Source organism: Pelobates fuscus, chromosome 2 (genome assembly GCF_036172605.1).
Source record: "Pelobates fuscus isolate aPelFus1 chromosome 2, aPelFus1.pri, whole genome shotgun sequence".
Lineage (NCBI taxonomy): Eukaryota > Metazoa > Chordata > Amphibia > Anura > Pelobatidae > Pelobates > Pelobates fuscus.
In genome coordinates this window covers 35577832-35601567 of record NC_086318.1, presented here as the reverse complement: position 1 = coordinate 35601567, position 23736 = coordinate 35577832, and the positions used below count along the sequence as shown (strand labels likewise).

Below are 23736 nucleotides of genomic sequence, written 5' to 3'. Positions count from 1 at the left end.
CTGCTAAAATAAGTAAATCAAACAAATGTTCTAAATGTACTAAATTAGTGCTTAATGTGTAGGGTTAGGATAGTATAAAGGGTAATGTTTAGTGATAGTGAAGTTTATTGTAAGGGTTAATATTTATTAAAATTACAGTATATAATGATCGGGAGTATAACTCTCATTTATCTTAGGAAGACCAGGATATGAGTGGGCCTAATGAGATTACTGCACTGAGGTGATCCCTTCATTACGATAAATAATTTCTTCTGTGCAGTACAGCATTTGAAAACATAATTTGTCAATTTAACCCCTTAAGTCCGGAGGACGTAATATTACGTCCTGCAGGAACCGGCTCTAAACGCCGGCGGGCGTAATATTACGTCCTCGCCATAATGGCCGCCCACGTGGCCGGCGCTAATCGCCCGCTGCAGATCGCGGTCGGGGGGGATGCCTGGCCCCCCAGGCAACCCCCCCTGTGGCCGGTGACCGCGATCTGCAGTCTCTGATCGCAGTGACAGGCTGTCACTGCGACCAGTATTCAGCATGTGTCAGCCGATTTCAAATCGGCTGACACATGCGGCCGGCGGCGTTCCCCTTCTGCAGATCGCGGTCGGGGGACTTACCTGGCCCCCCAGGCAGTCCCCCTGGGGTCAGTGACCGCGATCTGCGAAGTCTGATCGCAGTGACAGGCTGTCACTGCGATCTCAAAGCACTCTGATCGCAGTGACAGCCTGTCACTGCGATCAGTGTTACATGTGTCAGCCTATTGGCTGACACATGTAACTGGCACAGTGATCCCCCTGCAGATTGGAAGGGGGGAGTGCTTGTACCACCCAGGCACTCCCCCCTGTGGTCAATTACCCAATCTGCAGGAGGTGATCACAGTGACAGGCAGTCACTGTGATCACTGATCCTGTGTGTCAGCCAGTGATGTGAAATCACTGGCTGACACTCTCTGACCCCTGTCCTGTAAAAAAAATAAAATATTAGTTCAAAAAATAAATTAAAAAAATTACAGTTACAAATAAAATATACTTAGATCATATATATTATATATATATGATCTAAGTATATATATATACACATACACACACACACACACATTTACACATACACGACGTGTATTTAAATATTAATAAATATATATATATATATATATATATTAATATCAATTTACACGTAGACTGATACTGATTAAATATATATATAATTATTGTTATATATATATTTATATATAATATAAAAAAATATATATGTAAATACGTAAAAAAATAAAATGAAAAAAATATTTAAAAATAAATAATTAAAAAATATATAGATGTGTTATTTCGTTCTAACTGTATTGTGATATTAATATATATATTTATATCAAAATACACGTAGAACAAAATAATATATATATCATAATATATATATATCTATATACATAAATATATACGTATATATCACTATATATATACCTATATATAAATAAAAATATTAAAAAAAAATGATATATATATATATACGTATATATACACATATGTGTATATATATACATATATTAATTCTACACATATATTTATGTAATAATTTTACATAATTAGGTATCCTAATTAATTACAATTAGCGGGACCTGCCTGACAACCCATGCCGAAAGTATAGGGAATTTAATTTGCTAGCACTATATTTAACCCTATAACTTTCCAAGACACCATAAAACCTGTACATGGGGGGTACTGTTTTACTCGGGAGACTTTGCTGAACACAGATATTAGTGTTTCAAAACAGTAAAATGTATTACAACGATGATATCGCCAGTAAAAGTGACGTTTTCTGCATTTTTCACGCACAAACAGCACTTACACGGACGATATTATTGCTGCAATACTTTTTACTGTTTTGAAATACAAATATTTGTGTTGAGCGAAGTCTCCCGAGTACAACAGTACCCCACATGTACAGGTTTTATGGTGTTTTCAAAAGTTACAGCGTCAAATATAAGGCTTGTGTTTCATTTTTTTCACATTAAAATTCGCCAGATTGCTTACGTTGCCTTTGTGACCCTATGGTAGCCCAAGAATGAAAATTAACCCTATGATGGCATACCATTTGCAATAGTAGACAACCCAAGGTATTGCAAATGGGGTTTGTCCAGACTTTTTTAGTAGCCACTTAGTCACAAACACTGGCCAAAATTGGCGTTTTTTGCATTTTTCACACACAAACAAATACTAACGCTAACTTTGGCCAGTGTTTGTGACCAAATGGCTACTAAAAAAGACTGGACATACCCCATTTGCAATACCTTGGGTTGTCTACTATTGCAAATGGTATGCCATTATGGGTGTAAATTTAATTCCTGGGCTACTATACAGTCTCAAAGGCAACGTAACCAATCTGGCGAATTTCAATTTCAAATGTAACGTGCTATATTTGACCCTGTAACTTCCCAAAACACCATAAAACCTGTACATAGGGGGTACTGTTTTACACGTGAGACATCGCTGAATACAAATATGTGTATTGTATTGCAGTAAAAGCAAACAGTATTTTGACATCCACAGTTAAAATGTCACATAGAACAAAAAAAATTAAAAAATTCTTTTTTTCTCCCATTTTTTTATAAATTTTTTATATTAAATTATGTTCAATACCTAAATATTTGATGTTAAATGAAAGCCCTGTTTCCCCTGAATAAAATGATATATAATAAGGGGGGGTGCATTTAATATGAAAGAGGTGAATTACGGTTGGACAGACATATAGCGTAAATGCCAGGTTTTGTTTACGTTTTGTTCTGTTCACAACTTGTACATTTGGCTGCGGTGTTAAGGGGTTAAATGTGTATATATTTATTATTATCATGCATTTGTATTGGACCATGATACAAATCTATATCAATAACTAGATCATCTAGTTATCTAAACCCTGATGAAATCTAGATCAATAACTGTAAAATTTGGAGATTAAGATGTCAAAGCGGCTCTGTCACCCTATACATACCTTACTTGAATCTCTTCCTCCTTACTCCTAATCCTACTTCTTATCTTCTTTTTCAATCAAGCTCTCCTAAAATATATAAGGTAAAGTAAAGGACTTTACCATATGTATTTTTCCTCCACTTGACCTTTGTCAAGTTTTGACACTTTTTTCCCAGCCTTTGCTAGCAATGACTGTGGAAACAAGGCATTGTCTCGCTTGATGCAAGACTATATCTATGGAAGCTCAGACGGTCTTGCGGAATCTACCAAGGACCTCAATGCGGTATTCTCGCTGAATTACGAGAGCACAGCACTGACGTGGACTCCTTAAAGTTGGAGTGCCATTAGTTGAAGAGTAGAAGCAGGAGGATGACGGTGGTAGCTGCAAGAGACATGTTCAGATAATTAAGTCTCACCACCTTCCTCTGCACTCTGTGATCTCCTGATACCAAGCAGGTAAATATGCAAAGACCCCAAAAGGTGAAGGAGTCACTTTAACATAATAAATCCTCGGATGACAAAGAAAATTACTGAGTTTTGTAATAGGGTGTTACATTTTCTAGATCCATACATGTGAGTACTCATTTGTTCAGAATGCTACGTGGAAATTAAAAATAAATATTTTTACTATAATGGTATAAAATTGTGCCATTTGTTCCCCAGGGACCGATATTCATGATGGCTCTTGTACATCACTCATTTGGAGAATGCATTTCTAACATTAAACATAACATTTGTCTGTATTTAGGTCTGATTTTTTCACATGGGGAAAACTGGAAAGTTATGAGAAGATTTGCCCTTTCAACATTACGAGATTTTGGCATGGGAAAGAAATCAATAGAAAATAAGATTAATGAAGAAAGTAATTCATTAGTCGAGGTCTTTGAATCCTATAAAGGTTAGTTTCGGTTTTGCTCTGTTTCTGCTTTGTGTTTTTTTGTTTTTTTCTATTTCTTGTCTGCTTGTATCTCATTTTCTTTTGTGTAACTATCACTTTCTCTCCTTATGTTTAGCTACCTCTTTCTTGGTTTTCATCTCATCTTGTCTGGTACTCTGTCTGAGTTTTACAGCACAACAAACTGTCTGAGTTTTGTCTGTCTCTGCCATGATGTGCTTTTGTGACTTCTTGTCTATTTATATAAAATATTTCACCAGGAAGGAAATATATTCTGATTTGCATTTTCTATATATTTTATTATATTAAAGGCACCAGGAAACTCCTTATAAAAGATATACAAATATTAGATATTTAGTTACATATTAAAGTCATAACATGTTGTGTTTTAATCAAATGTAAAATGATTTCCAGGCCTCAGCAATGTTGTTCATAAATACAATAAAAACAAAAGATAGGATAAGCACTATATGAACAACTGTAAGATACCAAAGAAAATGCTGCAAACACTAAATGCAAGGGATACCCTCAACCCCTTACTAAAGAGAAAACAACACGATACAAGCAAAAATAGGTTGCACCAATAATACAGTCCAATATATTCCAAGAATGGTTTTATGCTTCTTAATTAATTGCTCTCCAGACTTTGGCTTGTAATCCAATATATGAAAATAAAACAAAGAGATGGCCGATGATAGTGCAATATGTTTAGTGCTAGTTGTGGACTCACAACACAGATATGAAAACTAGCACTCACATTTGATGGAGCTATAGACCAGCTCTAAGTAAAATGGCTTACAGCATTATAAATCCCCACTGGCGGATATGTAGCTTTATAGATCAATATCTCCGCTTGCAGATAAATATACTGGAAAAAATATAAAAACATACAATAGTGCTCACTGTGGTAAAATATAATGACAGATAACAATAATAATAATGCATCGGCTGCTCGAGAGAAATCGTCTGATTAATGTACTTTAAATCCTAGTAATTAGAAATTATACATTATAAAGGGGAATTGTAAGAAAAAAAGAAGGAACATCTGGGAAAAAAACATTTAAAAGGTAAACCATTGGTGGCAAAGAGTAACCCAAATAATAGGTAGAATAAAACGTCACTTTTAATATATTAATTAAAATATTCTAGAAAATCTAATCATGAATAAAATTAGCATCCAAAAAAATATATAAGAAAAAGGAAATCCTGAAGAGATTAATTGATCCTTGGGAGGACTATGATCCATTAATCTGGGTTCCAATTTCCTGTTTAACAAAAACTATGGAAAAAAAAAATTAAATCTAAACTAATACAGTGATCCCAAGAAATTATTAATAATAATAATAAATATATGTATAACAAATCTATGTGAGATGTATGTACATAGAACAAAATCAACAAATGTATATAAATAGAAAAATATTGGTTTAACACCATACAAAAGTTGTATGTAACCTGAATGTAACAAGATGTAAATGTTACATTTGTATCATATCGTATCGGCCCGGAGGAGAGCTGTATAGTGTGTCAGATAAGGAACAGAGCGGCAATCGTATCCTGCAGGAAATTGGAACCCAGATTAATGGTTTATAGTCCTCCCAAGGATCAATTAATCTCTTCGGGATTTCCTTTTTCTTATATACTAATTTTATTCATGATTAGATTTTCTAGAATATGTTAATTAATATATTAAAAGTGACATTTTAAGTGACATTTTATTCTATTTTTATATCCCCCCATTCCCTCTTTCCATAGGAGTAACCTGACACTTTCTCTCTAGAAGGCCACTCAGTTTGTAGTAGTTTTTACAAAGGGAAACTATAATCACCATCACCTCTGCAATCACAATGATAAAGACAAAATCAATATCATCAGTTCAAATTGTATCAGTGAAATGATAGTCTGTGTGCACGCGTGTACCCTCTTTTTTTCACAACTGCTCTAAAATAGTTAAAACATAAATGAGAAATGTGCAAATATATTAATTGCATCATAAACACTACAATGAGCTGTGATAATGGGGCATAGAGTTCCTCTTTAATGCAGACTTTGCAACACGTACATTGTTTGTGCATAGATCCACTATTATAAGTTGATTTACATTATTTCATTATGTGTTTTTGTGTTTTTTATTCCAGGAAAGCCATTTGACAACCTAATGATAATGAATGCTGCTGTAGCAAATATAATTGTGTCCATACTTCTTGGTAATCGCTTTGAGTATAATAGCCCCACTTTATTAAAACTAATGAAGCTAATTAATGAAAATATAAGGCTTTTATCTAGTCCTCTGGCTTTGGTAAGCATTACATTTTATAATTTGCTACAGCTTCACAAAACACATGTTCAAGTCAATTGGAAAATAAAGTTGTCTGTCATAATAAATATTTTCTTAATGGAGAACTACATGAAAGGGGTACTCTACCGCCTAAATAAAAAATTTAATGAAAATATGCATGCATTAAAGGGAAATTATAGTGCCAGAAAAACAAACTTTTTTTCCTGGCACTATAGCTTCCCCCTCTGTCAAGGCCCACCCCTGTGGTGCAGAAAGGATAAATAAACCCTTCTGTCACTTACCTGGGTCCAGCGCCGATGTCCCTCGGCGCAGGCTCAGCTCCACCCACGGTCCTCCCTCTCTGACGTCTGCCAATAGCCGCGCTCACATTAGGCTTTCCCCGTAGGAAAGCATTACTCAATGCTTTCCTATGGGGATTCCGGTGGTGCTGGAAGTCCTCACGCATAGGGAGAAGTCATCAGCGTCATTTAATTGACCAAAAGTCGCCAGACAGCCACTAGGAGGAGTTAACCCTAGCAGGTAATTATTGCAGTTTATAAACACTGCAATAATTACATGCTCAGTTTTAAGAGTGATGTGAGTTTACACCCAGACCTCTTCAATGAGCTGACGTGTTCTGGGTGCCTACAGTGTCCCTTTAAATTCTCTATTTTTTAGTTGAGGATATATCTGAAAACAGCTTGCAAAATATACATTTCTGTTTGTTTGCTGCATTTGCAAGCCCTCCCCTTCTGACCCCACCCAGACTTTCTGTGTCTGTCCAATAACAGACTTCCCATTGCATCTCATGAGAAGTCTTTGAAAGGTAGTAGCTCTGGGCAATTGCTTCTGGTTATCTGATTGACTTCTAAGGGGGTGTAACAAGGCTAATTTATAAATTGGCAATTAATTTTGAAGTCTGCTCTTTTTCTAAAATGGAATATATATATATATATATATATATATATATATATATATACACTCATTGCACATAAAGCAGTAAAGCAAGCTTTAACATACAAAACCCTCTCCTTTCAATAATTTATACTTTAATTTGCAAAATAAAATGTGTCTGTATAATGATTTAATCTAATGAAAGCAATTATGAATTGGAGCCTGCAATAATAAATTTTTCTTATCATTTTCACCAGCTATATAATGCATATCCATCTTTGATGAGTTGGATACCTGGAAGTCACCAAACTATTTTTAAAAATGCCATGGAAACGCGAAATTTTTTTCAAGATATATTTGTCAAATACAAAGAGGAATTTGACATGAATGACCAAAGGAATCTAATTGATGCATTTCTTCTCAAGCAGAAAGAGGTACTGTTTTCCAATGTGAATATTAAAATCAATAACTTTAGATACTATTAAATTGTTTTGTCTGTTTAACCTTTAAGGACAGCGGGTGTTCTATGCCCTCCTTTTTGGGGTGGATCTAAACGCCGGAGGGCGGCATAGAACATCCCTGCTGCCCAAGGCCCTTACCGCATCCCCGCCATTTCCACACCAGTGGTCACTATCCTGGGGTCTGCCTGGGAGCTCAGGCAGCCCTCTCGGGCCTTGTGATTGCGAGGACCCCGCAATCACATGGCCGGAATAGCCGGCTTATGCAGTGCCTGCAGGGGGAGTGCCTCAGCTTTTTAAAGTTTATTAAAGTTATAAAACAGTTTTTAAATTAAATAAAAAGTACTTAGATCATATATATATGTGTATATAAAAAGTACTTAGATCATATAGTGTCTGACACTGATATATATGATCTAAGTACTTTTATATACACATGTTTTTTATATTAATATATAATTATATAGATTAATATTAAAATAAGTTTTCTAATAATTATGTATGTATGTGTATATAAAAGTACTAAGATCATATATATATGTATGATCTAAGTACTTTTATATACACATACATACATAATTATTTTTTTTTTTTTTTAATTCTTTATTTTTGTTTGTGCAAGATTTGTACAATTTGGCTTGCTACGCCACAACAGCTGTAGGGAGCCTTTCAATAGCAAAACATTACATGGCATGAGAATAAACTGTGCACATTTTTAAAGGTTAAAGGTAAAGAGATTTTCTTAGATCACACGTTAAACAGATTAACATTTCTATATGAATAAACTTATTCGTGTGTGTTGATGCTAGCAGGATCATTTCTCCAAAATATGAATGCCTCGTTTTTTAGTTTTACAAGTCGTTTGACAAAAACATATTTTAAACAGGATGTGTTATCAGGCTAAGCCTACTGATCGCATTGAAAGCTTCACATTTTTATATTGATTATACACGCAGGCTATTAAGTCAGTGTAGTATTGAGTTACAGGCTATGCATATTGACAGCAGTTACAGATTTCTATACGCTTATCAGAGTTTAGCCACCAGGGGACAGTAGAACGCCGAGTACACATGTAGGCTCAGGTGTTTGAAATGCTTTCTGTGGGAAACTGCAAGTGGAGAATCTGCCGTAGGAAGCATACTGTGGTTGTCAGGATCGGGACAGGGATCCAACACGCAGAGTACAAACAGTAGCCAGATACGTATACCGGACCTTAGAATGGCCGGACTAACGTAAGTAGTACAGTATAGAATGGTCAAAGACAAGCCGAGGTCGAGGGTAACAGAAGACAGGTAAGCGAGAGACAAGCCGAATCAAGGGTAACAGAGATAAGCAGAGTAAGGTAAACAAGCCAGGTCAAAACCAAAAGGGATAATAGAATACACAAGCACTGAGTGACTAGAACAAGCTAGAACCACGACAGGGCAATGAGCTAATGAAAGAAGCTCTGTTAAATACCCTGTTCAGAGCAGTAACCACGCCTCTGAGGCGTCCTGATTGGTCCTGCAGCAATTGACTGACAGGTCGTTCCGGGGGAGTGTCCTGATGACTACTTCCTGCCTAGATGCTGTAAAAGGCAGTCACTCCCTCGCGGCCGGCCTAGCATGACCGGATAGACCGCGGGGAAGGGAGCCATCAGACCGTCTGCATGGAGGAACAGCTAAGTCTCTACCTCTTTCGGAGGTAGAGACCACAGGTACCCTGACAGTACCCCCCCTCTCAGATACGCCCACCGGGCGGAATGAACCGGGACGAGATGGGAAGCGAGAGTGATACGCCCTGCGGAGACGGGGAGCATGAACATCCTCCTGAGGTACCCAACTCCTCTCCTCAGGACCATATCCCTTCCAATCAACCAGATATTGTACTCTCCCCCGGGAGATTCGAGAATCAATAATAGAGTTAACCTCATACTCCTCCTGACCCTCCACCTGAACGGAGCGAGGAGGGGCTATTGTGGAGGAAAATCTGTTACTTATGAGTGGTTTCAGCAATGAAACGTGAAACGAGTTCGGGATGCGTAAGGTATTAGGAAGAGCTAAACGATACGCAACTGGATTGATACGGGTCAGCACCCTGTAGGGTCCAATATAACGAGGAGCGAACTTCATGGAGGGCACTTTTAAACGGATGTTCCTCGTGCTCAGCCATACCCTATCGCCAGGAACAAAGACCGGAGCCGCCCTTCTACGTTTATCAGCGTGTTTCTTGACCAACATAGAGTTGTGCACAAGGATTTGTCGAGTTTGATCCCACAACTTCCTCAAATTGGCAACATGAACATCAACCGACGGTACCCCCTGGGAAGGAGAATCCGAAGGAAGAATAGACGGATGAAAACCATAATTCATGAAGAAGGGGCTTGAATGAGTAGAATCGCAAACGAGATTGTTGTGTGCAAACTCCGCCCAAGGAATCAAACCGACCCAATCATCCTGGTGTTCAGAAACAAAGCATCGTAAATATTGTTCAATTTTCTGGTTGGTACGTTCAGCAGCTCCGTTAGACTGAGGATGATAGGCAGAAGAAAAGTTTAATTTAATACCAAGTTGAGAGCAGAAGGACCTCCAAAAGCGGGAAACAAATTGGGAGCCTCTGTCCGATACAATTTGAGAGGGTATCCCATGTAGGCGAAAAATCTCCTTAGCGAATATCTCTGCCAATTCGGGAGAAGACGGGAGTTTAGGCAGGGGAATGAAGTGTGCCATCTTAGTAAACCTGTCAACCACGGTGAGGATAACAGTCTGTCTTTTAGAGATAGGTAGATCGACAATAAAGTCCATGGCCAAACAGGACCATGGTCTTTCTGGAACCTCCAAGGGTTGCAGGAATCCACATGGAAGCGTATGGGGTTGTTTGGTTTTAGTACAAACTTCACATGCAGCGATGAACTCCTCAATATCCCTCCGTAAAGCAGGCCACCAGAAGTCCTTAGAGATCAACGCGTAAGTCTTGCGAATACCAGGATGTCCCACCATCTTGCTATTATGTAAACACTGTAAAAGTTCCAGTTGAAGAGCAGGAGGAACGAAATGACGGCCCGCAGGAGTCTGTTTAGGTGCTAGATGTTGCAACTTAATGATCTCGGCCAATAATGGAGAATGAATCCTGAGATTCGTATTAGCAATGATATTGCATTTCGGAACTATAGAAGAAAGAACTGGTTCAGGTACAGTAGAAGGTTCATATTGGCGAGATAATGCATCGGCTTTAGAGTTTTTAGAACCAGGTCTGTAAGTCAGTACATAATTGAAGTGAGTCAGGAATAAGGACCAACGAGCTTGTCTAGAGGATAAGCGCTTAGCCTCCCCAATATAGGACAAGTTTTTGTGGTCCGTCAAAATCGTAATAGGGTGTAGGGTCCCCTCCAACAAATGTCTCCACTCCTTTAAGGCTTTAATGACTGCTAACAGTTCCCTTTCCCCGATGTCATATCTGCTCTCAGGCCCAGAAAATTTCTTAGAGAAGAAACCACAAGGGTGTAACGGTTTATCCACCCCTAACCTTTGAGACAGAACAGCCCCAACTGCTGTCTCAGAGGCATCGACCTCGAGCAAGAAAGGCAGAGTCGTATCAGGATGGACTAGAATGGGAGCCGAGGCAAAAAGTTCCTTGAGAGTCTTGAAAGCACCCAGAGCCTCCTTAGACCAGAACTTAGTATCAGCCCCTTGTTTGGTCATATTGGTAATAGGCGCAATGATAGAGGAGTATCCTTTAATGAAGCGCCTATAGTAGTTGGAAAAACCAATAAACCTTTGGATAGCCTTGAGTCCTTTGGGCAAGGGCCAGTCTAAAATAGATTGAAGTTTTACAGGATCCATTTTAAAACCTTCCCCAGAAATCACGTATCCAAGAAAGTCTACCTGAGACTGATCAAAACTGCACTTCTCCAATTTGCAATATAGACCATGTTGCAGCAGCTTGTGTAATACCTTTCTGACCTGTCTATGGTGAGTCTCAATCTCCTTAGAGTGTATTAGTATGTCGTCCAGGTAAACGATAACACAATCATGCTGAAACTCCCTAAGTACCTCATTAATCAAATCTTGAAATACTGCAGGAGCATTGCATAGTCCAAATGGCATCACAGTGTATTCGTAATGGCCATACCGGGTATTGAATGCCGTCATCCACTCGTGACCTTGCTGGATTCTCACCAAATTGTAAGCCCCTCTGAGATCTAACTTGGTGAAGATTTTGGAGCCCTTAAGACGATCAAATAACTCGGTAATCAGTGGGATAGGATAGGCATTTCTGACAGTTATTTTATTCAAGCCTCGGTAATCGATACAAGGTCTCAGCGTGCCATCCTTCTTCTTAATGAAAAAGAACCCAGCCCCGGCCGGAGAAGAAGACCTCCTGATGAATCCCTTTTCTAAATTCTCCCGAATATACTCCTCTAGAACCGAGTTTTCCTGAACAGACAAAGGATATACATGGCCCCTCGGAGGCATAGTGCCGGGTAGAAGCTTAATCTTACAGTCAAATGACCTGTGTGGAGGCAAAGAATCGGCATTCTTCTTGTCAAACACTGCCCTTAAGTCTAGGTAAAGGTCTGGTATTTGTCTTTCTGTGGACTGAGTAGGATTCTCCGGTATGTTAATATTAGCTAATGGAGAAACCTTGCACAAACACCGATCCTGGCAGCCCTGGCCCCACGAGAGTATCTCTCCTAACTCCCAATCGATAATAGGGTTATGTTTTTTCAACCATGGGTACCCCAGAACTATGGGAACGGAAGGAGACGAAATGAGCAGAAGAGATAAATTCTCCACGTGTAGGATACCAACATTTAAATTAATGGGTATGGTCTCACGAAAGATAACAGGGTCTAGTAGTGGTCTACCATCTATGGCCTCAACGGCCAAAGGTGTCTCCCTTAGCTGGGATGGGAAATTGTTCTTACTAGCAAAGGCTTGGTCGATAAAATTCTCAGCAGCACCGGAATCTATCAATGCCATAGCCCTTACTACTTCCTTCCCCCAAGTTAAGGAAACTGGTAGCAGAAGCCTGTGATCTTTATAATCAGGAGTAGAGGACAAAATAGAAACACCCAAGGCCTGTCCTCTAGAGAGACTTAGGTGCGAGCGTTTCCCGGGCGGTTAGAACAGTTCGAGAGTAAATGACCCTTGGCTCCACAATACATACACAAACCCTCTCTTCTCCTGTGCTGTCTTTCCTCCTCAGAGAGGCGGGTATACCCTATCTGCATAGGTTCAGTAAGCAAAGATATCGTGGAGTCAGGACTTGGAACAGCGGGAGCTAACCTAAAAGAAGGTCTCTGGTTCCTCTCTCGAGTGTTCTGTCTCTCTCTTAGACGTTCATCTATACGAGAGATGAACGAAATTAAATCCTCTAAATTCTCAGGGAGTTCTCTGGTAGCAACCTCATCAAGGATTACATCAGATAGGCCATTCAAAAATACATCCATATACGCCTGCTCATTCCACTTGATTTCTGCCGCCAGAGACCTGAACTCTAGTGCATAATCCACCAGTGTTTGGTTCTCCTGTCTCAGGCGCAACAGTAATCTGGCTGCATTAACCTTTCTACCTGGAGGGTCAAATGTTCTTCTAAAAGCAGCTACAAATGCGTTATAGTTATAAACTAATGGATTATCGTTCTCCCATAGTGGGTTGGCCCTTCTCAGAGCTTTCTCAATGAGTAGGGTGATAATAAATCCTACTTTTGCCCTATCTGTAGGATAAGAGCGAGGTTGCAATTCAAAGTGGATACTAATTTGGTTTAAAAAACCACGACACTTCTCAGGAGCCCCACCATAGCGTACTGGGGGGGTAATGTGAGAAGAAGCACCCACTGTGGCTACCTCTAGACCTGAACCGACAGGAGAAACAGGGGTATTACGTATCTCCTCTGGTGGGTTATTGGCACCAGCTAATAGAGCCTGTAGCGCAAGCGCCATCTGATCCATTCTGTGATCCATGGCTTCAAACCTAGGATCAGGAGCAGCCAGCTGACTGTTTGTACTTGCAGGATCCATTGGCCCTGTCGTAATGTCAGGATCGGGACAGGGATCCAACACGCAGAGTACAAACAGTAGCCAGATACGTATACCGGACCTTAGAATGGCCGGACTAACGTAAGTAGTACAGTATAGAATGGTCAAAGACAAGCCGAGGTCGAGGGTAACAGAAGACAGGTAAGCGAGAGACAAGCCGAATCAAGGGTAACAGAGATAAGCAGAGTAAGGTAAACAAGCCGGGTCAAAACCAAAAGGGATAATAGAATACACAAGCACTGAGTGACTAGAACAAGCTAGAACCACGACAGGGCAATGAGCTAATGAAAGAAGCTCTGTTAAATACCCTGTTCAGAGCAGTAACCACGCCTCCGAGGCGTCCTGATTGGTCCTGCAGCAATTGACTGACAGGTCGTTCCGGGGGAGTGTCCTGATGACTACTTCCTGCCTAGATGCTGTAAAAGGCAGTCACTCCCTCGCGGCCGGCCTAGCATGACCGGATAGACCGCGGGGAAGGGAGCCATCAGACCGTCTGCATGGAGGAACAGCTAAGTCTCTACCTCTTTCGGAGGTAGAGACCACAGGTACCCTGACAGTGGTATCATGAGTGGGGTGCTAAGTTAAGGGGTACACTCTCCTCCAGTATATACATGTCTAGCAGCTGTTTGGTCATTCCTGCAGCTGTGCTAAGCCTGGAGTCTTTGCAGTATGAAAGTTCTTTGTGGTTTTTGCAGATTATGTCAGTGTTTGGGGCTTGTCATCCAGGAGTGGAATGGAGCTTGTATGTTAACTGTTCCCTTATATGTTGGCAAGGTCAGAGTCCTGATAAGAGTCCCCACCTACCCAAGGTGTGAGTGTTCTCATGGTGGTAAGCTGAGCTTGCGTGTGGAGTATGCCCTTGTTATATTATCCGCTGTGCGGAAGGAGCTCGCCGTTGGTCTCCTGGCTGCTGTCAGCTTACGGTGTTTTGGCGCTTCCTCCTCTCTTCTCCGTCTCTCAGTAGTGCGGCGGCCATTTTAACTTTTGCCATGCGGTCCCCGGATGGTCTCTCTGCCGCCTAGATGTCCCAAGGAACCACTGCGTCCCCAGTGGGGTCCGGGATAACCCCCCCGGCCCACAGGGGGGGGTAACGGGGCCCTCAGTTGGCTTGCGAGCTTGGGACATCTGCCGGACTAAGCACGGGAGATCGGCCGCTTCTCCCGCCAGAGCCTCACGGCAGGCCGCAATCCCATCTGCCATTCAGTCCGTGTCGCCGATAGGACGGGGGCTAACTATGGTACCGAGGGTTGTTGGTCATGTCACCTTGTCCCGCTCACAGTAGCTATGGATTTTTGCAGGTGAGAAGGGGTAGTTTTAAGCCCATTTATGGAGGGTTCTTCAGGGAGCCGAGGTGCCCCACGTCCATCCAGCTTGGCGGTCAGGCCCCGCCCCCCTCATACATAATTATTAAACACTTATTTTAATATTAATCTATATAATTATATATTAATATGAAAAAAATTGAAAGAAAAGTATAAATTCATTCTAACTATATTTTGATATTGATATACATAAATATTTAAATCAAAATACATTTAGAATGATGTTATAAATACATATATGTATCTATATCTATACATCTCTCTCTCTCTCTCTCTCTATATATATATATATATATATAGCTATAGATGAATAAAAATAATTTAAAAAATAAATATATATGTGTGTGTTTCTGTCAGCTAGTGTATATGTGTCTGTAAGTCAATGTGTGTGTCTGACACTGAGTGCATAAATGTCTGTCAGTAAATGTTGTATATGTGTGTTTGTCAGTGTGTATCTGTCAGTGAATGTGTCCCAGTGTGTGTGTCTGTTGGTGAATGCGTGTCTGTCAGTTAGTTTATATGTGTGTCTGTCGGTGAATGTGAGTGAGGGCAGCACAATACCAGAATACACCACTGGTTACATTTGAAGAGGCACAGCTTATGTGTATACGCTGATCAGCCACAACATTAAAACCACCTGCCTAATATCATGTTGGTCATCCTCGTTCTGCCAAAACAGCTCTGAAGTGTTGAGGCATGGACTCCACAAGACCTGTGAACATGTCTTGTGTTATCTGACACCAAGACAATATGATCTTGTTATACCTACAGATATCAAATTCCCCCACTTTATCACATCGCACTTTAATAAGTAGTTAGTAAGAAGCAGTTAGTAAATGCTAATACATTTCATTAGTAAAATTACTTATTTGAGTAATAAATGAACAGGCCTCTTTGTAAAGTACTATTGAATACTGCAAATAGTGAGTATGATAAATGTATTATTGCAAAGATATTTTTTATGGGTTAAGAAAAAACATGACCCTTTTTTTATGCAATGTATATTATGCTCATTTCAGGAAAAACCCAGTCCTCAAATGTTTTTCCACAACGACAATTTATTAAGTCTTGTGAACACTTTGTTTGGAGCAGGAATGGAAACTACATCTACAACTCTTAGATGGGGAATACTATTAATGATGAAATATCCAGAGATTCAAAGTAAGCAGTGTGAAAGGTGTACTTATATAGGCAGACAAAACCTTTGAAGGCGTGATTTAATAGGTAGCAGAGAAGGGGGAGGGAGAATATGTTTGGTGTTAGCTAGCTATGCTGATATTTACTCATTGCAACACCTTCAAAAAACGTTTCTCTAAATAATTAAATTGACAACTGTAATCTGTATTATGCAGCTTATCATGTCTATTAACACATCATTCATTTTCACAACAATTATTAAAATATTGTATTCACTAGAATAACATCTTAACCCCTTAAAGACACATGCCATGTGTGAAATGTCATGATTCCTTTTATTCCAGAAGTTTGGTCCTTAAGGGGTTAAAAGGCCATTCTCTTATCCTGGTTTCCAATATATTTTACACAAAAAACGTAAAAAAAAAAAAATCAAAGAAACATAAAATGCGTTGAGCTCTTGTATGTAAATATAGACCAAATCCTCAGAAACAAGATATTCACATAGTTTTTCAGTAGAATTATATGCGTAACATCTGAAAAAAACAGAAGACAATACAATGGTATAATATACCTTACGTAGGTTAAACTAACACTTTGTTGAATCTATATTAAACTGTCTCATGTCTTCAGACTTGCAGCACAGTTAAGGAAGGTGAAATTCAACCTAATTTTTTATATTCTCTTTCACTCTTGGATCTTAACGTGTAACGTGTACAGAAAAGAGAAAAGAAGCATATATGGTGTAGTCTGTTAAAATATATTGGAAGGGTGTACAATAACGAAGGTGCTTACTTAAAGTTTGTTGAGCCAGTATAACTGGCTTTAGTATAGCTCACTCATTGATTTGCAGTAACAATACACTTCTCTGGAAGTTGGGTGCCAATGATTTTAAAGTCACAAAAATAATTGATTAAAAACAAATGTAAAAATACCTGCAGTCTGTGCAATATTAAATCCTGACTCCAAGACAAGTTTCTTGTAAAAGATGAGTTTATTGCGATAGCGTTAAGAGAAGCAGATCAAGGTTGATTTTTCTTTTACGTAATCTTATCTGACTAGCAGTTGATTTGAGGAAAGTTAAGCAAGAAGTAGATAATTATTTCCTGCACCTTATCTGTTACAAATAAGATAAATGTTATACATATAAAATCTGTAACACCTTAGACTTTATCCCTGGCATATGGGTCACAAGTTACTAGAAGACTAACAGAATTCCTGGAAAGATATCATGCACAAACCAACACTTTATATCATCAATACGGGTTTGGCTAGTTCTACATCCAACATAGACTCAGTGAATACCTAGGTATCAGATCCTGGACAACAAAGGTTATTATTTCAGTATTTTAGGAAGCACTGATATATATATATCATTGTCAAGAAGAGGACTCCAAAAAAATAATATTCAAGTAACCTAAATGGGAGATCAGAAGATGCCTAATTACAACTGTTAATTTCTCAATATAGATAAAATAGGGTTTTCCCCGGATTTCTGCTAGCTCTAGTTTGTAAGAAGTGTAATCCCATTTACACTATAATAGTGTACATGCACGTGTGAAAATTTCAGGTTGCTATCTGGTATCTTCAGTAGTGATGTCACGAACAGTTCGCCGGGAATTGTTCGCCGGCGAACATAGCGTGTTCGTGGCGAACGCGGCGGGCGAACATATGCGATGTTCGGTCCGCCCCATATTCGTCATCATTGAGTAAACTTTGACCCTGTACCTCACAGTCAGCAGACACATTCCAGCCAATCAGCAGCAGACCCTCCCTCCCAGAAACTCCCACCTCCATGATGAATAGGGGGCGGACCGAACATCGCATATGTTCACCCGCCGCATTCGCCACGAACAAGCTATGTTCACCGGTGAACAGTTCCCGGCGAACTGTTCGGGACATCACTAATCTTCAGAGTATTCAGTGATATGGAACATTACAGTAGGACATAAGTTCTAAGTCTAAGGAACAAGAATGCACAACATGTGTGTATATGTACATGCACCTTGTAAAGTGCTCTAGAAATCAAGGAGCTGGGACCGTCCTAAACTATTGAGGTTTCCTTAAACTCCTAAATTACGAAATTTTGACTAGCGCCGTGGCACAAAGATGGCTGTTGTGGTTATACCAAGTAAAGTAAAAATAGAAAACTAGTGGGTTTACAATATAAATATATAGAGGTAATCACTCAAAATAACAGGGGAAATTAAATGTGGTCAAGATACCAACTTTACCATTACTCGATCACTTAAGATGGAATGGCCCACTTAACAATAACGCAGCTTGCATTATCATTAATGACATTTACTAATCTTGTATGGGAACTTATCCTGTTTAGAATGTGTTAGTCATTTATTTGCTTGGTGTTTTACTTTTTTATTAATAACAGAAAACGTCCAAAATGAAATAGACAGAGTGATAGGATCTGCTCAGCCTCTCATAGAACACAGAAAGTTAATGCCGTATACTGATGCTGTTATACACGAAATGCAAAGATATGGTAATATTGCTCCGACTGCCGTTCCCCATTCCACCACTCGAGATGTTACATTTAGAGGATATTTTCTTCCCAAGGTGAGATGTTTTCAGATGTTGTATAATTATACCTATAAAAACCTATACTGAAAAGTTATATATACTTACACTGGAATGCTCTGACTGAAATGTGTTAAATCACACACAGAAACGCCTAATCTCTGAATAACTGTTAGGTATAGATTAGTTATAGACAGAAGAGACACAATCAAATGATTAATTTGTTATCTTGGTTACATATTGATTGATAACCCCTTTCCTTTAAATCCTTGTACACACCTCGCTTACTTTGCCTTCCATTGTAGCACTCTTCTATAGAAATCAACGTGTTCATTGGAAATCACATGGGGGAGAAAAATTATATTTTAATTTTTAAAACTTCCCTGGTCTGAAAAAGGAGGTGGCTTTGCAACAGTCCCATGTATTTTTTTGTCATGCTACCCATTTTTCTGAAACAAATTGAAGTGTCGGGTTTTAAAAAACATTTTTATTTAGTTTACGTCTCAAGAATTACCATTATCATTGATAAAATCTGGAGAAAAAAAGTTCCTTGGAATGTCACATTAAAAGACATTGGTTCCCTTTTATCATTTTGTCCCACTCCCATCTGTGCAAAAAAAAAAAAAAAATACTCATCTTTCCTCCAGCGATGCGTCACCCTCAGCACTGCTGCGACCTCTTCCTTCTCCTCAGGTTGCGTAATCCTGGAGGCATGCCAATCAATGACTGGCCAATCAATTGACTGGATGACTGGATGACTGGCCAATCAATTCTAATCATAGAGGAGCATTGAGGAACTTAGGAACATTTATGGCACTTGCTGCGACGGAGATTCCTCCATAGAGAATAATTGCTCATGCGCTTGTGACATTACAGTATGTTACTGTATGAGAGTTGGGAAGTAAGATTCCTGGCTCTGATAACCTGTGGGTATATTTAGTTTTGGGAGTTAGGTGGGTGCAGCAGGACTGCATGCACTATAACAACTTCAAAAAGATGAAGTTGTTGACGTGCCTACAGTGTCCCTGTGATTTTACAAGAGTATTTGTTTTGCTGGTTATATAACTATAAAAACGTCTACCATGTTCTCAATATGGCATGAAATTAATTTATTGGTGTTTTATGGTTTACAAGACAACGTGAAGAGAACTAAAACTAAAATTATCTAGAATATTAGAATAATAAAATCCACCAGGACTGACACATGAAAAGAATAAAAAAAAGGCATGAATGAAATATATATTTTTTATATAGATAAAAATAAAATATGCTGCACTGCTATCTACAGCCAAAGTGCACCTGTAATAAAAATGACGTTTTTCCACTTCTTCCTTGCTACAGTGTCAATGGCAGAGGATAAAACAGCCATTATAATGACAGAGCATGTAAAATTGCTGTGTGTACCCAGAATGCATTGCCCATTTTAATATGGCATATGACACAGTGGGTTTTGAAATGAAATGTTTGCCAGAAATGTTTGATGCTCTGGAGTTTCTGACTGTCTTGAGGGCACATTACTTCCAGGAATTACTGAACATATGAGTGTTTTTATCTATTTTTTAGGGGACTCATGTCATTCCAGTTCTGTCATCTGTACTTCAGGATAAGGCTTATTTTGCAAAGCCACTTGAGTTTTATCCTCAGCATTTTCTGGATTCCAAAGGAAATTTTGTGAAAAATGACGCATTCTTGCCTTTTTCAGCTGGTACGTTTAATATAGCAAATTATATCATTATTTAATACCATTTTCATTAAAATTAAATTAATGAAAGTATCACCAATGATAATGTTAATTAATAAAAGTCACACCTTCCCCAACCTCTTCATCTTTGGGGCTGTCAGACTGTGTCGAGTTTGTTCCCTAGTGTCCCCCTTTTCCAAAATCGTCATGGTACCAAGTTCTGCTTAAAATAACCTCAAGGCCTTAAGATGACACGAGTGCACTTCAGTAACAGTATTTATATATGTAGCCCTGAGTGGAGATAACCAGAGCAGCATGTCAGGGTAACATCTCCTTTTCGAGAGGTCTGAGCCTTTTTCAGACGGTTGACCTCTCATGAGTGCGGTTGAGGCATAGCAGGGCTATGAGATATACTGGAGACACAAGGGCAGAGGGGTGTAAGTATATTTTTTACCTACCAATGCCACAGTAATCACCCCAGTGAAAACTTCACTGGTCTTTATTAAATAGGGAAATTAGGAATTGTTGCCTTCAGAAAAGTGACATTTTTGCTTTAAGTATTTTTTGTCTTTTAGTGATTAAAGAGGAGAACTAGATGATTATAACACATTTAGAGAAAGAGGAGGTTTTCATAATTATAAGATGGCATTTTTTGTATGAATTTTGGTCACTGCGGCAGCACCTTTCTTGCATAATGCATCTTTCGGGTGTGCCCCCAATCTCTTCTCTGTGCAAGTATATTTGGAATCCAGACCAGATTCCTTTGGGGTTAAGCACCCCGCCCAGGCCCCCCAGCTTCGGAGACCTCTTTAGAGGTGGCCACAGGTGTGTGTATAAATAGGAGGAGTTTTATAGTCATGTCACTTTTATTATTTTCTTAATGCAGCACAGATATTATCTCCAAATGTGAGTATACTCATTCAAGCACAAACACTTTAATTGTTTAGTTGTTATACTGTTTTTAATAGCTTTTATCACTCTTTATTGTATACTCACTTTGCTCTTACAAAGAAATTAATTCAATACACTGTAGCTTGTGTTTAGCACAAGTACTATTTAATTTGCCTCCCACATTTTGTAATTAGCATAGGACCCACTGATATTGGGGTACTTTGAAGCAGTGGTGGGCTTAACATCACATGGCCATATGGTGGAACTAAATCCCCATATTTATTCTCTTAGATAGGCGTTTTATAGTAGCCTTTTTAGTTATGAATTTTTACAAGTCTGAGTGTGTCGTAACTAGTTTTTTCTGGTAGACCATTAGTGGCATTAAATAGGGAAATGGGGGTGGGGGATAGATTTGTGCACAGTGGCATTGTTTTTGGCTAAATCACTTTGGTCAAAAATGTATATAAAAAAAAAATAATGCAGGACCAATTTTCAGGCATATGGCTGTTCAGCTTGTATACATATCATTAGCAAAAATAGATATTTTGGAAAAATAATCAGATTAACCAAAAATATATGAAAACAGATCAGTATACTGCTACATTTATAATAGTTATATTATAAATGTGATATATATATATATATATATATTATTATTTTTTTTTTCAGTACATTGATACCATTGATTTCTAACCATTTAGTTCACCATTTTAACCAATAAAAGAAAAAAGAGAAGGAACAATTTAAATGACATTTATAATACATATTGCTCCTCCATTATGTTCTCTCGCTTTGTCACTGCTTACTTAATCTGTGAATAAAATCAACATTAAGTGACTGTCCTAGTCATCAATACTCTTTTTTTTTTTATCCATCAATTATCTCATCAATTATTTTTTGGCACTATAAGTAGAACTCCAAGACACGAATTAATACAAACTTGTTAATTTTTTGGGTGATTTGCTTGGTTCATGATTTGGCTTCGTTTCGGCTCGGAGTTCATGAATTTGTCAGATCATCCAAATCACCCAAATTCTGACAAATTAGAGTTCAGATCAAAATGAATCTCCTGAGTTATAAATCACACATTGTGCAGGGTAATTCTGGTCCTGCTGTAGTTTACCCCAGGATCCAAGTGATTTTATGATCAGTAAATTATCCCCATAAATAAATACATCCCCATAAATAAATAAATAAACAAACAGAATATATACATTTTATATATTTTTATCTTAACAGATAAACCTTAACAGCCAGGTCCCAGAGTTGTATATTTTCTACAAATGTGACTTGATAATGCATTTATGTTACTAGTGAATGCGAAGTGATTGAGAAGTAGAGATCGCACCTGCATTCTTTAGAGGAGTGAGGGATTTATTCATGAACTTGTAGCAAATTAGCAATAGTTTGCCTGTTTTAGACTAAATTTGGCAATTTGGTTTTGATTTCTTACTACGGTATTCCAACAACACTGCTGCTATAGGGGGACTTATCAAGGCTATACAGGTGGTGCAAAGTCCTATATGTTGAGTGATTGGTTCTGTTTGTTTTCATGGTGATTTCTTATTTAGCACTTCGCCATTTCATAGCTATGTATTAGTTACAATGAAAAATGAAAGAGTGATTTGTGAACGCAAAATTACACAGATATCTAAAGATCACTAGGAAAGAGATTCTCAGCATCAGTAATATTTACTGAGTTATTTATATTATAAGTTTGTCCTATGTTTGAGTTGCAGAATGCATCAAGAATAATATGAGATTTTATGACTGCATGGTAAAGAACAAAAAATAGGTCTCAGAACACAGTCAAATATCTTTTAATATGAATTCGAAAATGTATACCAAATTATTTAAAAAAACGAAAAGAAGTCAGATTACTGCATAATAGGGGGGCATGACAAAAGAAAAACCTAGGTAAATCCTAGCACGACACTGAACGCGTTTCACATCTTAGACTGGCGCTTTGTCAACACACTTGATCTATTATTCTGTATGAGGTTCTCCGAGTAGTTCTATGTTGCATTTTACTTAAATAAACTGGTACTTTGAAGGATTTGCATCACTGAAGCCAAATGTTTATTGGAAATGCTGTCCACTTAAATTTTTCTCTAGCATTTTAAAAACAGTGTTCTGTTTCCCCTAAGTCTTAAATGAATAAAACATTGTTGTGAATTATCTGTAATAAATCATGACTTTTGTGCTTATTTATATCAGGTCGAAGAAGTTGTGCTGGTGAGACATTGGCAAAAATGGAATTGTTCATGTTTTTTACAAGGCTTATGCAGAAGTTCACATTCCAGCCTCCACCTGGAGTAGAAGTTGACCTCACCCCTAATAGTGGAATCACCATAAGTCCTTTATTTCATGAAATCTGTGCTATCCCCCGAAACTAAAGCTTGTATCAGCAAAATAAGAACAATTCTTCTCAATAGCATATGGATAACTGTAAATAAATTGACTTTTTTTTCCTTCTGAATATGAAATGTTATGTGCTGTAAATTTTAAATAAAATTATACATATGTTAAATTGTTTCCTGTTATAAAGAATAATTAATTATCTAGTTAACTAAGTATTCAGAGTGAATTCCAAGTTAATTTCAAAGTAAAGATCAAAATAGCCAAATTGGAAACATCCTCAAACCAGCTATGCTTTCAGTTTAGCTACTTTGGTCTTAAAT

At 38.3% G+C, this 23736-nt stretch overlaps 1 protein-coding gene across 1 annotated transcript in view; it reads left to right on the top strand.

Annotated features, from left to right (window-relative positions):
- Window positions 1-23518, top strand: part of LOC134586522 (cytochrome P450 2K4-like) — a 39746-nt gene extending 16228 nt beyond the window's left edge. The window contains exons 4-10 of the mRNA XM_063442081.1: window positions 3697-3846; window positions 5982-6142; window positions 7273-7449; window positions 15834-15975; window positions 18338-18522; window positions 20047-20188; window positions 23273-23518. Coding sequence (XP_063298151.1) covers window positions 3697-3846; window positions 5982-6142; window positions 7273-7449; window positions 15834-15975; window positions 18338-18522; window positions 20047-20188; window positions 23273-23451 — 1136 coding nt within the window. The 3' untranslated portion in view covers window positions 23452-23518. The remainder of the gene's footprint in view (window positions 1-3696; window positions 3847-5981; window positions 6143-7272; window positions 7450-15833; window positions 15976-18337; window positions 18523-20046; window positions 20189-23272) is intronic.
- The last annotated feature ends 218 nt before the right edge of the window (window positions 23519-23736 follow it).